The sequence below is a fragment of the Gadus macrocephalus genome, chromosome 1, assembly GCF_031168955.1.
Source record: "Gadus macrocephalus chromosome 1, ASM3116895v1".
Lineage (NCBI taxonomy): Eukaryota > Metazoa > Chordata > Actinopteri > Gadiformes > Gadidae > Gadus > Gadus macrocephalus.
The window spans coordinates 20,565,765-20,580,764 of NC_082382.1; the positions used below are offsets into that span (position 1 = coordinate 20,565,765).

Sequence of the window (15,000 nt, forward strand, 5' to 3'; positions counted from 1 at the left end):
TTGCTCGGTTCCCTGCCAACCTCTTGGATCTCACCGCAAACTTTCTCCTGAAATCCCACCATGATGCAGCTATAAAAGCAGGCATCTGTGCCCTCTCGTCTCTCCATACACGGACGGTCCCGACATTGAGTAAACATAAATGCATAAATACATTTTACCGTTCGGTAAACATTGCAAAAATAAAACCGATCTCATAAATAAAACCGTTACCGTTTCTCTCCTAGTGTTCCCGCCGTATGCTCACGCTGTGGAACGTGCCTCGTGTATACCAGGACGAGTGCTGCCATCTTGCGTTGGTCGTCCGTCATTACCTGCCAGGAGAAGTTGAGACCGTTCAATTAAACCTCAAAATGACGATTAATACGGCGTCTAAATCGACTTATTCTGGCATTTACCGACGTCTCATCCAAGGCATAGCTTGATACCATTAGCTACATTACTTAAACAAAAAAGTAGGCTATTATAAATTCTTTCAATTTGAATGCAGTTCTATCATGCAAAAACATAGCCTACCTAATAGACCGATAGGCCTTGCTTAGTCAGGAGCTTTACGTGTGTTTAAGCTCATTATTTCTTACTTACATTGTGTTAAAAAATATGAAAAGGTATTGTTTGGTTATATATTTTTCCAAGCTGCAGATACCTGCTCACGTGTTCGTTAATTATTTGGCGTCACCAAAGAAACGCACGTTTCTTTTAAATTCTTCACGGTCAACGGTGTAATGAGGCATTTGTGTCGCTAGAGGCCAATGTGGTTCTATACTCAACAACACACTACGACAGTCGACAAACTCAACTAGGGAATGCGGCAGTACACGACTCAGGTCTGTTGTATGTGAGCATTAGGCCTTGCGGTACCTTGATTTCATACGAGCCTATGATGTTTTCACACCCTACGTGTGTGCGGTTGCTCATTTTTCAACTGAGTTAAAACCAACGTTTTAAAGAGAAGTCTGTTTATTTATGAAGGCGTTCTTTAGATTGTAGGCACATTTTCTAGGTCATAATACACGCCACAATCATAGTGTGGAAGAAGTAACCTTACCAGGCCTACATGGAAGTGATTCGTTCTTCCCCATACCCTACCTGCTGCGCGCACTCGGGAGCGCGCCCGACGGGAGCGTCGCTATGCACTTTTTACTTGGCGACTTGGAAGTGTAGTCCGGTTAAAAAACAACAACCAAGTCGCTGTTTTGATCAAGAGATGGACGCGGTTTAGATACGGGGAGTCTTTTTGGGAGCTTGCGATGTGTTATTGAAACCGACTGCATTCCTTTCCCATGACAGTTCATGTAACATTGGAAGGCAACCTTACCTAGGGTGCGGTGTTCAGGGCATTAGAAGTTACAAACCAAAACAACAACAACAACAACAGTGACATGAGTACCGGCATTAGGTTTCTGGGTGAAGCATCACCCGGGTCAATCACTGTCATCAATTTATTTGATGAAGTCAGAACAGAGAGTGAGAGGGGACGCAGCTCAAAGTCATAACTCACTCACTCACTCACTATTTTGCTGCATATAATACGTTCCCCTGCAACCCGCCCCCCTTTCTCTCCATGGCGTTTACCATTGGACAGCCGCCTCCTCTCCTCCTCGCTCATTGGACAAAGCGATTGGGATGATGAGCTCATATTGGTTAAAAATAGTTGGGCTCGCGCGGATCTAAAAATAGACCGGTATATAAAGCCACTGGTTGAGCTGCGCTGAGCGCCACACTCTCTAGTCGACGCAGGCCCGCATAGACCCGGCAGGGAGATCTGCAATGGAGGCGCAGACCTAGACATAGAGAGAAAGGAATTTGAAGGAGAGCGAGAGGCGTAGGCCTGGCTGTAGGAATGCATTTTTCCTCTCTCTTTCTGTACTTCTGTCTCTATCTGCGCCTTTTTGCCCGCCCGACTCTGTACTTAACGTCCGGTCCAAAGTGTGGGTTGTATATCCGTCCGGGCCCTTTATTATACACCCTGCTTAGCAAGCGGTTTTTGGATGGACTATGACTCACATCCTTCCTTCCTGATCTTTAATCTTTCTATTTTGTATTCTTTGCTTTAGTTTTCCTTATCATCTATTCTATCCTGTAGGCCTGTGTGTCTGTATGTAGCCTATGTCCAACTGTCTGGCTGAATGTCTTAATATATCTATTCGCCTATATGTCTTCATCCGTCTACATGGCTGTCCGCCTGGCTGCCTTTCTGTATCTGTCCTTATACCACTGTTTCCTCCTAGTGAATCAAAGACACATTGTTACTGTTGAAATATGACCGTGTAAAAGAAGAGTTACTTTTCGTAGAACCACTTAAAACCGTGATGTTTAATGTTTTCACATCGGAGCTCTCCTCCCCTCCGGCCTGCAATCAATCACCCCACTTCCCTGGCCAGCCCTACTCCACTTTAGCTTCTCTCCCACCGATGGAAAGGGGAAGCGACAGGAATAGATTTTCTTTAAACAAGTGTATAACAAACTGGTGCAACAAAAGAATGCAATAAGTCAATTGCAACATTTTTCAAAGCAATGTTTTTTCCGATCCACCTAACTTGTTGACCCTTACTGGTAGCTGGTGGCAGCCAGTCAAATGCGGATGCACTCGCGTGCGTGCGTGCGTGCGTGCACACACACACACACACACACACACCTATCAGCCTCCAGCACATCCCACGCACTGGTATTTATGCAGGGGCTGGTGGCGTGGGTGACATTGGTCGTATTTCTCTTCCTCCGCCCTCTGTACTCTGTTATCTCATACACAGAGAACCAACTGTACTGTGTTAACAGAACAGAACGCCTTGATGGAGGTTCAAATGTAGGCTACTATATGAAATACAATAGCAATGTAAACTACTGTATGTACTCAGACATTTCCCTATCAACACACGTATACCCTTACGGGCCACTGTTAGTCTTCAGGTTTTTGTATTCTGGGCGTACAGTGTGTGGATGACATGATTAATGTGTGCGTGACAAGAGTTATGAGTATGTGCCTGTTCTGGACAGCGCTATTCTATGGAAACGAGCAGTGATACTGCATGGCTTGTATTTTTAGCAGCAGTAGGCCTACTCATGTGGCAATGGCACCTATGCGGTACCGTCTTGCGGATTATGCGGACTGTGTGTTTTATTGGAAATGCGGACAAATATTCGTTCACAGCAATGAGGATGTCACAGCATGCCATAACAATTCGAGTGGTATATCAGTAACACACTCAGGCCTATATGGAGATGAAACAAGTTAGTTCCACCTAAAGAATCATGATTACATGTGAGACAGCTGTCATCTACCTGCTTTCTAAACTATGCATCATTTGTAGGAGACCTTTCTTTTTTTTAAATGGCCGGTACTTACAGGTCAAGCCCTCCTTTTACTCCACATCGCCCGTTATTGTTTTTCCTCGGACATTAGGTTATCCAGCAGTGGTGCCGAAGCCCTTTAGCATTATAAAAACAAGACAAACACCCAACATTTACGTTTCTATTAAATATTTACATGTACTACTGGCATACATAAGGTTTGAGTGGTCAGTTAGTTTCATGGCCATTGCATTTGATTACATATGCATCCTACTGTGGAATGCAATGCTGTCTCGACAAAGAATGATAAACCAATACACTTTACACAACTTCATTTCATAAGCCCTCCACTGGGAATCGATCTCTATCGATTGATGAAAGTCTATAGTAACTCCCCCCTCAGGCACCCCTCTCTCCCTGCCTCCCTCCCTACAACCCGAACACAAAGGAAACGTGTTACAAGAAAGTAATTTATTACACAAACCAAACCTAGTTTACAAATACAGTTTCCAGTCCTGTGCGTGTGTAGTCTAGTATGAACAAACCCACATTGTATATTTACAGACTTATGCATTCAGCTTTGTTTTTCCTGTTCCATTTCACAAAAAAAAGTAAAAATACAATAAAAGCATAAAAGGAATTTGTACACGACAAGGAGACTTACGCTTTCTTCCTATTGTCTTTATTCGTCTAGTTTGGGTTCAAAAGAAAAGAAAAACCTATACAGCAATTGTGGTCCTAACCAAGTTGTAGACAAGCAGCAGTGGCCCGCCTTTATCCTTTCTGCCCAATACCAGCATTTGGCAGGGATGACTGATGGGGTCTAACAACCTAATGTAGATGAAAAAAAAAAAAGCCTAAAATAATAAAATTAAAAACAAGAACAAAGCAAAAACATTAGCAGTCCACAGTCTTCCACCTCCCAATCTTAAATACTGATAGACAACATATTAAAGATATATCTTTTTTTTAAAGAAACATAAAAACAAGAGAAGGTTTCTAGAACTGTCCACCTGGGCAAAAGGCAGGAAGAACAGGAGAAGGAGACGGCTCACAGGTGTTCTGAGGGAAAGGAGGGCGGGGGAAATTATGGATGAATCACATCTAGGAGAATAGCTTCGGTAAAGCCTGTGTGCTTATTTGGTACGCAGATCAGGCATCAAAGCCAGACAGGAATCAAACTCGACTCAATTCAAGGCTTGGAATCAGATGTCTACAACGAGGGAAACCTGAAAGGTCACACGGGACAATCAAATTGAATTTTCATCTGGGTGCCAATGCAGGTTGGTTGGTATAGTCAACGAGTAAACTAACCAAGTACAATCATAATAGATCAATAGATGGGTGGCAAATGTCCTAGACGTTAACACAAATTATAATTACTGAATGGATAGCAAAACCAGCTATCATCCATTTTCCCTTCTCCACAACCAGTTAAAAAAAAAAAAAAAAAAGATAGGAAAATGACAAAGTAGTTCCTTAAAAGGAAAACACAGGTCTCAGATGTCGCTGATGAGGTCATGGTGTGTGATCATGCTCATACATGTAAACACGCTTGTCTCCTGTCCTGGTTCTTCCTCCTAGTGGTGTTGGTGGGGGGGGGGGGGGGGGGGGGGGGCGTCGTGTCAGGTGCCCCCGGTGGAGCGGAGCACCAGCAGTCAACTTTGTGGAACAGGGAGAGGAGAGCGGAGCCGACTGCCAACAGCGTATATGGAACGGGTTGTACCATGCAGGGTAGCACAGTTGTACTGCAGTTTAGGGATGGAAAATGCTTGTTTTCCCCCTCCCACCCACACTTGTTTACTTGCCAATCCAGGGGCAGTGAATTCCCCAAACCCCATTCTCTGCCTTCGTCACAGCTTTAATAGACTTTCTTAACTCGATGTGACCTTAAAAACAGAACAGCTAAAATTATCTTTCTCTCTTTAAGAGGCTGGTTGGAAGGAATTTAAACTGCCAGTAGCCCAGGGACACATATACTACTGGTTTACAGTGGGTACCCATTGGCAGTGTGGCTGCGTCCCTCCCCCTCCGTCCAAGGTCTATACAGCCATCCCCAGCCTCCCACTCTCTCTCCCTCCCTCCCTCCCTCCCTTCCCCCAAGTGCTCAGGGGAACCCAGGTCAAACCCCAAGTCCAATATGTCAGCCATGTTACGGCGGAAGTCACTTTTTAGCACTTTAGACCCACCCACCCACGTCCGTCTCCCATCATCCCAAAGTCCCCGCATGAGCCCTGGCCGCACGTCACCAGCCCAGGGTCGACAAAGAGTCCAGCGGCGAGTCCACTTCTACAGCAGAAGACACTTGGTCTTCTGCTTGCCGCGACGCGCCTGCAGCGCCGCCCTGGTGGCCATCTCGAACACCTCCCGCACGCCGTCCTTGGTCTTGGCCGAGCACTCCATGTAGCCAAACGCTGCGATCTTATTGGCCATGTCCCGGCCCTCTTCTGGCTTGACTGGCTCCTATTGGACAAAACAAGATACAGGGTCATATGAAACCTATATCGCCATCCACTGACTAATCGTGTTCCCTACAGTTGCTGTAGAATACACGATCACAACGATGAGGATGCAGAAGGGTGCTAAAATTCAAAAAGTTTTAATTGTATTTCTGATCAATTCTGGGTTGCAACATCATAGGTTTAAATAGCAACACTGAACCGTTGTCCCCAGACAATCGCCAAGCCGGACAGCCTGGGCCCCGTGTACCTGTTTCATCTTGGCAAGTTCCCGGCGGGTGTGGTCGTCGTTGCGCAGGTCCTTCTTGTTTCCCACGAGGATGATGGGAACGTTGGGGCAGAAGTGCTTCACCTCAGGGGTCCACTTCTCTGGGATGTTCTCTGTGTGGGCGGGAGATGGGGGAGGTGGTTACAGGAGAATCAAGTGGACCGCAGCGACAGACAAAGTGAAGCGCAGCACTACCGCTACTATTTGGCATAGGCTCGCAACTTTTTTAATCTTGTCGCCTGAATCCTGCGTGATCACGTTGTATTTCTGCGGCAACCATCTACAACCAACTAAGAGTGTGCAAATATCCCAACTGGTTCAATTTACATTAACAAAACTAGGTTTTATTGCACTTTTTATGTAAATATTTTTTCATGTAAATATAATTGGCAACCTCAATCCTTGGGGTTGGAAGGACATCCTTCTTGGAAGGAAAGCCTTCCAACCAATGATGATGAAAACTATAAAGATGAAATTCCATTCAATAGAAACTGAGTGAGACTAATGCAGTGCAATATTTGATACTCGAAGCAGGTTAAGGCCATGGAGGATATGAATACTTAATGATATAGAAGAGCAATTACATTCATCTTAAATTAGTTTAAGGGGTGCAATTATGCATTCAATTAAGATAAGAGTCCTCCAAGACAATATTACCAGATAAGCCAGCCTCAATCAAAAGCACTTTAATCTGTATATTTACTCCATGACAAATAAGACCTATGTCAGTTGCTTTGGATTGATTTGTGCCAACTATTTGCGTTTGAACTTTGACTATAGTTACCCATTTTTACAATGTTCAATTTAGCTTGCTGCCATTTACTCTTCGGTTGAGGTAAGAGAACGATAACGAAGGCCTGCTTCCAAATAAGGAGATCCTTCTGTATATTGGTTTCACTGTCTTCTGATTGGTCAGCTGGTCAGCTGAGAATCTACTGGTTTACGGCTGAGCAAACATTTCCGTGAGATTACAAATGGCATATGTTGCAAAAAATGACCCAACTGTAAAAAACTAAGCACAAAGTGACAATAATATCTCCTCTTCTAATAAAGGTACAGACAGTGTTTATAATGTACAAAGTAATTAGTTTAAACTGAATCCCTACCCATTTTCTTATCATTCTGTGACATTAAACAGGGAAAGGAGGTTTGATACAATTCTGCGCAGTGTTATGTGAGTGGGTGTGCCCAATACAGTTCCTCTTTCAAGAGCTGAAGTCATACTTTATGAAACCGGATGTGTTCGCACAAGACACAGACCTTAACTCACATGCACAATAAACGACTTTGATTCAAATGCACATGACTCATGCAAATATTCCAGGGAGAAACAGCACCAGAGAGGGAATGCCGGGTTCAATATTTAATGCACATCTTTGGTCGGACGATTGTGCCTTGGAAAAGTAACATCCTCAGTAAGATTTTTTTAATGTTCTTTGCCCCGAATAGCTGGCAGTTGAAAAACGCCAAGCTAACAATTGTATTAAAACACGCGACTGTAGCGATACACAAAAGCTGGTGAAACCGTTAATGCAGTGTTCCACTTCCAGAACACACCAACTATGGGGCTCAGCTCCTTGTTTGAGGAGCACAGCGGGGGAAAGAGAGGCAGTGTGGGTGGGTGGGTGGGTGGGTGGGTCGGGGACTCACCCAGACTGTCTGGGCTGTCTATGGAGAAGCACATCAGGATGACATCTGTATCTGGGTAAGACAGGGGCCTGAGCCGGTCATAGTCCTCCTGTCCAGCTGTATCCCACAGAGCCAACTCCACCTGACAGACGCACAGCAAGGCAAAAGAGGGAGAGACAGGAAGAAGACGAAGAATTAAGATTAACAGCGTTTCCAATGCACCACACTCACAATCTAAAAATGGACATTTAGGCTAGCTTGCCATAGAAAACCTTGGCCTTCCATCACACACACACACACACACACAACATGGGGCAGGACAGAATTAAACCAGAGGTCATTATCTCACTGAGGGACGGCAAGCTAAAGACGGAAACAGAAACCAGGACAGTCGGAGTGGCGCTCCACAGGAAGGAGGCGTCAGAACATACTCTGCTGCACAGGAGCCCAGAAATCACTCAGGCCCATCAAGAAAACTGCATGTCCCATATTCCCCATTTAATCCGGAAAGAGGTCGGGGCCTGTGGGCCGACCACACCGATGACTTTTGGGTAATGTAGTGAAATATACATATCGGATTATTATCAGATTATCACGTACAGTGGGGTCTTGCCGTCTTCGACCAATTTGAGTGCTTCGATGTCAAGAATTTTAAGCGGGTCGCCTTTAATCTTGGCCAAAGGGGCTAAACCAGTCAGCCGGCTCTGACAGTGCTCCCATGGCCAAACTACATTCCAGGCAGGGCAGATAACTACTTCTGATAATGACACACCTATGACATGCCAGCATGACTTTGTTTCTTTGTACACGACTGTAGCTACGTAGTTAAGGACATAACATAACATAGTTGTGGCAGACGAGGAACTTAGAATTCAATAATACAAAAAAGGGGGATAGGTCACACAATATACAAAACACAGCGCATCGACTGGCCATCAACTACTAGGGCGGACCCACCTGTTTGCTGTCCACCTCTATGTCGGCCACGTAGTTCTCGAACACGGTGGGCACGTAGACCTCGGGGAACTGGTCCTTACTGAAGACGATGAGCAGGCAGGTCTTGCCGCACGCTCCGTCCCCCACGATCACCAGCTTCTTACGGATGGCGGCCATGGCTGTGGAGGGGAGAGAGGGAGAGAGGCGGGCAGGGTGAGCATGACCGACGACGTCCACACAGGACTCCGGCACAGCCCACCGGTTGGGTGGAAGCAGCAGGAGACAGGAAGGTCAGGAGTGGACAGTGTGATTACAGCAGAGTCACGTGACTACCAGAGAACATAAGGAAAAAACCATGGACTGGTGAAATAAGCGTGGGGGCAATATGAATGGAAGGGGGTTGTGGATGTTACGTCTTTCCAAACTGAGTGTGCCGCTTCTCAGAAGGCCTATGAGGATGTAACGGAACATTAGGTCACTTTTGTAGGTCATATCCGACAACAACATGAAAAGTCTTGACTACTTCATGCTTCCAGAATGTATGATGTATGGCTGAAGGCTACTCAAGACCATAAAAAAAAATACTACTGCTAAACTAGGATTAATTCCCCCTGCGTTTTGGATAGCTAAAAACAATTATTCCGTAAGGAGAGGTTGCGTGCCACTGAGCACATCGAAAGCCTTATTATGTTTAATTATTGAGAGTCATTAATGAATTCACTATAACACTACCCCCCGTGCACAGCCTTCTGTTCACCTCCCCAAAAGAGAAAGCGCATTTGATGAGCCAGTCTAAAGACTGCGTGAAATTCAGAGGCAGATCCTTCTTGCATCACGGCATGCATTTCGAAGTTAAACAGATCATTAGTGCCTGATAAAGTCGTGGTACACCAAGTTCCAAATTCTGGCTGAAAAATGTACCCGAGAATGTCTTGTTGGTTTGAATAGCTGAAAAGGACGAGGGTGGAAATGACGCTCAGCCGGCCCAGCTAACCATTTCAAGGCGTCTCTGTGGTGATGACTCTTGTGTTTCTGTGCAGCTTATTCTGATGCACGGTTACTGGGAACACACGGAAATAGAAACTGATGTGAATGTTCCAGCGAGACTTCAGCCCCGTGCGGTGGTAAATAGTTACAGCCCGGTGACGGGCTCATGTGGGTGAGAGGGAGGTTGCTCAACTGACTGAGAAAGGAGAAATGAGCATTCGGAAGATGGACGTTTGTGTGTGTGCTCGTGTAGCTCGAGAACGATTCTGGGCAGATTGCTTTGCCTCATTGGTTGAGCTCGGTAGCGGGACAATGGTATTGCAACAGGAAGAATTGGTTTAATGTACTGGTACTGCTATTGAGAGTACGGCTACAGACGTCACGTTTCTCATTATTTTGCAGATGGATGGATGAGATTTTCAATTAATGTCCAAATCATTTAGTACATCAGAATGATGATGAAAAATAATGACGAATGCCCATTACAAATGACCAGAGGCGTAATAGCTTGTCTGATAAGCATTCCTAAAGCAATTACTTCATAATGATCTGATGCAGAGAAAAGCACCAGTGTATTGGGGACTTTGAAGCCGTTTGGTATTTGACTTGATAAATGACTAATGCCGAAATGAGTATCAATGAAGGATGAACGCTTCAGCATTGATTAAGGCCTTTGAGAATATCAAAGACTTCAACATATGCCAGCAGGCAGTGAGCTCCAAGGACGGGGCTAGGAGGGGGGGGGGAAATGGGTGCAGTTTAGACATGAGCGATGTGTCATGCTCTAGAGAACTGCCTGTGCGCAGGAACACACACCTGGGGTGGTTTGCAAGTCTCATCGCAGAGCCCCCCCCCCCCCCGAGCCCAAAAGATCATGTGTTGACAAACTGTGGCCTGGCAACAAATCAAAGCCAACCTCAACAGGCGGAGGAAAGGCTCTAGCACGGACGCCATTCAGACAAAACAAACAACAAATGGCGGAGAACCGAGGCCGAAAACAGGAAAGGCTCCGTGTAGCCATTGGTGTGGTACTCAAAAGTGTTATTTGTATAATCTCTGGATTTAGCAATTCGGCAGAAGTAAGGGGTGCATGTTTGCACGGGCGTGTGCGTTGCTATGGCCACCAAATCCGACTAGCACTAACTCAAATCAAAAGACACACACGATTCACGACCATGTAGTCTTGGACGCGGTAAGCCGAGCGGAGATTGATCCGTGACCTCCGATGGGCCCAAACAGACGAGGGGCTCTGCACTTGCATTCCCAGAATGCCAGCGTGGCAGGGTAAGAACACATTACAACACAGAGTACATGAGGCTGGTGACCCAGCAGGCTCCTGAGCCAGGGAGGTTTGAGGACGGAATGAGAAGAATGCAAATGCGTTTTCCCCCTCGAGTGCTCAGGGACATGTCTGCAAATGCGTAAGAGATTGTCGCACAGACGAGAACCGGTTTAACGTCTCTGAATACGTTCCGTCAGTCCCTAGCGAATAAACAGTACACAAAACTGTGGGACACGCTTGTGAGGCTGAGGGGTTGGAGCTTTTTCTTTGAGTTTCATCACAACCACTGATGTTCAGAGCCAGTCCCAAAAGGAATGAATCACTGCACAGCAAACCAGGCGTTGCAATTTCAACAGAACAATAATCAATTTAAAAATAATTTATGTCTGACGCCTGCACACATCCGGAAGAAACGGCGCCCAAACTCAAAGCCTTCTTTTTGTTGCTCTCTTGTTACAAACCCACGCTTTGGCTCTGAATGCAGCGTGTCGGCAGCGTGTAAAGGCGTTCATTGTCTGCCTTGCGGAAGCTGGGAAATTAACATCCACCGCACAGATATACCACATCTCAGAGCCTTGTCAGTGTGGAAAATTAACATTGACCACTCGCTGCTAAACCTCAGAACAGTGGTGGGGTGAGGCCGTCATCAGCTTTACGCAACGCCTACGCGAGTTAGCGTCTGTGACCGTGGAGCTATTAGAGGGCTAATTATTCCACCGGTCGAGCATGGGGATGTCAGGTCAAATTTGACACACCTGTACTGACCACGAAATGATCCAAGTGGTCCATGTCGCGATGTTGGTGAACACATCCAATGTCAATGACATTCGTGGCCAGTTGTGGACGACGCGGTGTTGCATTGCGTTTGACAAGATCCATTTAGTTTGAGAGCATCTGGCACATTTGCCCAAAAGGAACGCATAGCATGCACCCCTATGATTTGCCCCTAGCAGATCTGACCTAATCCCTGTGGATAATTAATTCCAGGCCACCTATGCAAATCTCTGTTAACCCCTGCAAATACCCCGTTGTACTGATGAGGCCGCAAGTATGGCACAGTCCATTCCTTCCTATACAGTTGATTAATCTCAGTTGAGGTCTGCACATCAATTTACAGCCAACCGTGGCCGAGAGACACACGCAGAGAACCACTAGAACGAGTAGGGGACTACGGAGATGAACGAGGGACAGTATCAAAAAAACGATAATATGGAGCACCAAACAAGATAGTGAGCAGAGGAAAATGATGAGCAATTTAAGATAGAATGTAGATAAGAATGATGGAATGGGACTAGGGAGAGAAGAGAAAAAAGTCAAGGGGAGGCAGCCATCTTGTCAATGTGCTGATTTGATGCCTTTATCTGGACAGAGCAGAGTGCGAGTGATCGGTTGATGAAGGCAATGGCCCGGAGGCCGGAAATAACAAAGCAGACAAGACCTTCAATGGGAGAGGACACTCATTATGATGGCTCTGTCAATCTCCCTGTCAATTGCCCTTGCCAATGGGTGCATTTGATTTATGCCCTGGGCGTGAGTGGAGCATGAGCTGATTGTGTCTGAATTACAAAAGGTGATTTTTCTTTTATTCGTCGTTGCTGCCACAACTTCAGCTTGCGAGTCAGGGTTCATCTTGTAGGGTAACTAACTATACACACACATGCTTATGTGTGGCATTTAGCACTTAAACCCACAGTAGAGCATCTGGATAATTACAAAATTCAGTTCAACCACAACTAAAGGCATGCAATCCGTTTTGTTCCTGTGGTTGAACACTTGATATATTTGGTTCATTTAATGCTGAATTCATCTGAAAGTACTTTATCAATTCCTACCTTATCAATGTTTAACAAACACGTACGTTTTTATAGATACACCTTAATGTAAATGACACAAAAGCACATAGTTCAAGTTGGCCTTAGCACAAACCAAATGTCAATGACCTAGTTATTCATCACAAATGATGAACAGCCTAAATGAACAAAATGGCTAATAAAAAACAATAAATACAAAAACACGTCAATGACTTAGAGCTTTGCTTGGTCAGCGTCACTATATATGGGAAGTGGCCTGGGGCTTTTCAAGCCGCACAAAAGACACCATTTCCAGTTTGATGTTCTCCCTCATCTGAGCCTCCACTGTTTGGTGAGAGACTGTTTTAACCACCTAGCTACTGGGTGGGTCACACTAGAAAGATGGCGTCATCACATCGGCAACAGATGGCTAGTGTGTCCGCAGTGGAAGAAAGGGTGGGTGGCCCCGATCCAAACTAAACAAGCCGAGCGGCACATAATGTACAGTACTGTTAAAAGAAGCGAGGGCCAAATTTCAAACCGCCCAAGTTCAATATGAGACTTATAGGAAAAATAAATTTCACAATTCTTGCTTTTCCGTTATTGAAACTTTGGAAATGATTATTCCTCTATAAAAAAAAGGCAGGCTATGTTGAGTTTATTCTGTCACTTACAATGGTTAACGCAATGCTTTCCAACAATAGGCCAGTTATATACTGACAACACTGTTTTGGAAGATTAGTCGGGGAAGGCGTAATAAGAGGCGTTAGTGTTGAAAAACGTTATGGTTTAGTAACGTTGGCTCTTCGAAATAGATCCTTGTTTCGATTTAGCAAAACATAACTTTTGCTTTCGCTTCACAAATCCTAGAGACCTCTTTATGAACACTAACCAACCGGTTACGATTTGGCGAAACGAAGCGATGTATTCACAGCACAACACTTGAGTCTTCACCGCGGCAGCAGCGAGCCCACGGTCGCACACAGAGTGCGGAAGCGGTGCTGGAGCCGACGTCGGACTGGGCCAACTTGACTGGCTTATCGCGTTAGCGCTTAGCATCGCTAGCATTCCACCGTTCAGCGACGTGGACAACTTTACACTGATTCCCCAATTCCACCCATAAACCAGTCATTGGTAGACCCAGCTATTGTTTTCGATCCCCGAGTGAAATATTTGAACAGTAGTTTACCTGAAGTCTTTTAGGGCAATGAGTCCGGTATTCCAGCGTTGGGTCGCTCAGCCGATCACTCCAGTCGCAACTCCTCGAACCGATACAATGAACTACAACACGGGTGCGCGCAGCAAGGGTATGTAGTGGAGGGGGGAGGGGTGTCGGGGACGAGCATGAGCCACACCTGCGCGGGCACGCCGAGTGAAGCAACTTGTTCACTGTTGGCCTAATCATGTGTGGAGATGTGCTTTTGAGAGTACATTTGAGCCCAACACATCGTCTATTTTTTACGAGGTAAGTGTCATTCAAGGGTGTTTTCAAAGGACGAACCAGAGGTTGCATTGCAATTGGAAAACAAATGTTACTAGAACCGTTACATGACATATTGTCTTTGAATGGTCAAATAAAAATAAAAGAGTGACACACAATACCTTACATCTTTTCCATCAGCAGGGTGGTCTAATAGCCTATCAAGAACCAAATCTACATAGACAAAGTGTAATATATATAGGCTACAATACGTGCAATGTGGGTTCTGCATTAATAATAGGCCTCGTAGAGCCATTCAAGACATGCTTTATATATTTCAAGCAAAAGGTTTCCTTTATTAAAGTTGACGTATTTGACCCAAATGCATGATATATATTATATATATATATATAATTTTTTTTTTTTGTGAAATAATTTGCGCGCAGACAACTACGCTGATTTCCCCGGACCTACTACTCCCCCTGGCGGTCATTTCTAGTACTACACCAGTAATAAAACAATTACGCCAACATGATCATTTCCATAAAGATAAGAAAGCGCATTCAACCGCACCTTCCTTGTATAATGTTTACGATATACAAACATTGCACTTTATTGTACCGGTTTTCATATTTATGAAATACTCATACTTATTTGGGTGCCTCTTTGGGGGATGCCATGTTGGTTCCAAAAACCAGTTTCCTAACTTTTGCTAAGTTTAATATTATTCATCGCGTGTTCAGCGAAAACACAATCAACACCAACAGTTCCTCATCCATGGATTTTTCATATAAATTTTATTGATTGGCGACATCCTAAACAACATTGGATTAGAAACTCGGGGGGGAAGCCATCTCAAGTTTAAAAATAATCCATTTGTTCAACAACGCAGTCGACAACATCGACTTGCTGCCCGGGTTTCCTTTCATTGGACCGCTAGC

General features: G+C 45.1%; 3 protein-coding genes across 3 annotated transcripts in view; all 3 read right to left on the reverse strand.

The window, feature by feature from the left end:
* The window catches only part of LOC132463891 (semaphorin-3ab-like), a 36,593-nt gene extending 36,265 nt beyond the window's left edge, over positions 1-328 (reverse strand). The window contains exon 1 of the mRNA XM_060060036.1: positions 211-328. The gene's annotated coding sequence lies outside the window, so the exon portion shown is untranslated. The remainder of the gene's footprint in view (positions 1-210) is intronic.
* A 3,416-nt stretch (positions 329-3,744) lies between these two features.
* Positions 3,745-13,973, reverse strand: rhoab (ras homolog gene family, member Ab). Its single transcript, XM_060052408.1, has 5 exons — positions 13,829-13,973; positions 8,602-8,759; positions 7,666-7,786; positions 5,998-6,128; positions 3,745-5,751 (listed from the first exon to the last, which is right to left on the reverse strand). The coding sequence occupies exons 2-5, from the start codon at positions 8,755-8,757 to the stop codon at positions 5,578-5,580; spliced, it is 582 nt and encodes a 193-aa protein (XP_059908391.1). The 5' UTR covers positions 8,758-8,759; positions 13,829-13,973; the 3' UTR covers positions 3,745-5,577.
* Positions 13,974-14,839: 866 nt separating this feature from the next.
* Positions 14,840-15,000, reverse strand: part of tmem115 (transmembrane protein 115) — a 7,727-nt gene continuing 7,566 nt past the window's right edge. Inside the window, exon 3 of the mRNA XM_060052421.1 lies at positions 14,840-15,000. This exon is cut by the window's right edge and continues 2,068 nt beyond it. The gene's annotated coding sequence lies outside the window, so the exon portion shown is untranslated.

What these genes read in the sequence shown, in the direction of transcription:
- rhoab (XM_060052408.1), bottom strand. Translation starts at nt 8,757, where the DNA reads ATGGCCGCCATCCGTAAGAAGCTGGTGATCGTGGGGGACGGAGCGTGC. An exon ending in TAGAGGTGGACAGCAAACAG is followed by an intron (nt 7,787 to 8,601) that starts GTGGGTCCGCCC and finishes TGCGTCTGTCAG; the next exon opens with GTGGAGTTGGCTCTGTGGGA. An exon ending in AACTTGCCAAGATGAAACAG is followed by an intron (nt 5,752 to 5,997) that starts GTACACGGGGCC and finishes TTTGTCCAATAG; the next exon opens with GAGCCAGTCAAGCCAGAAGA.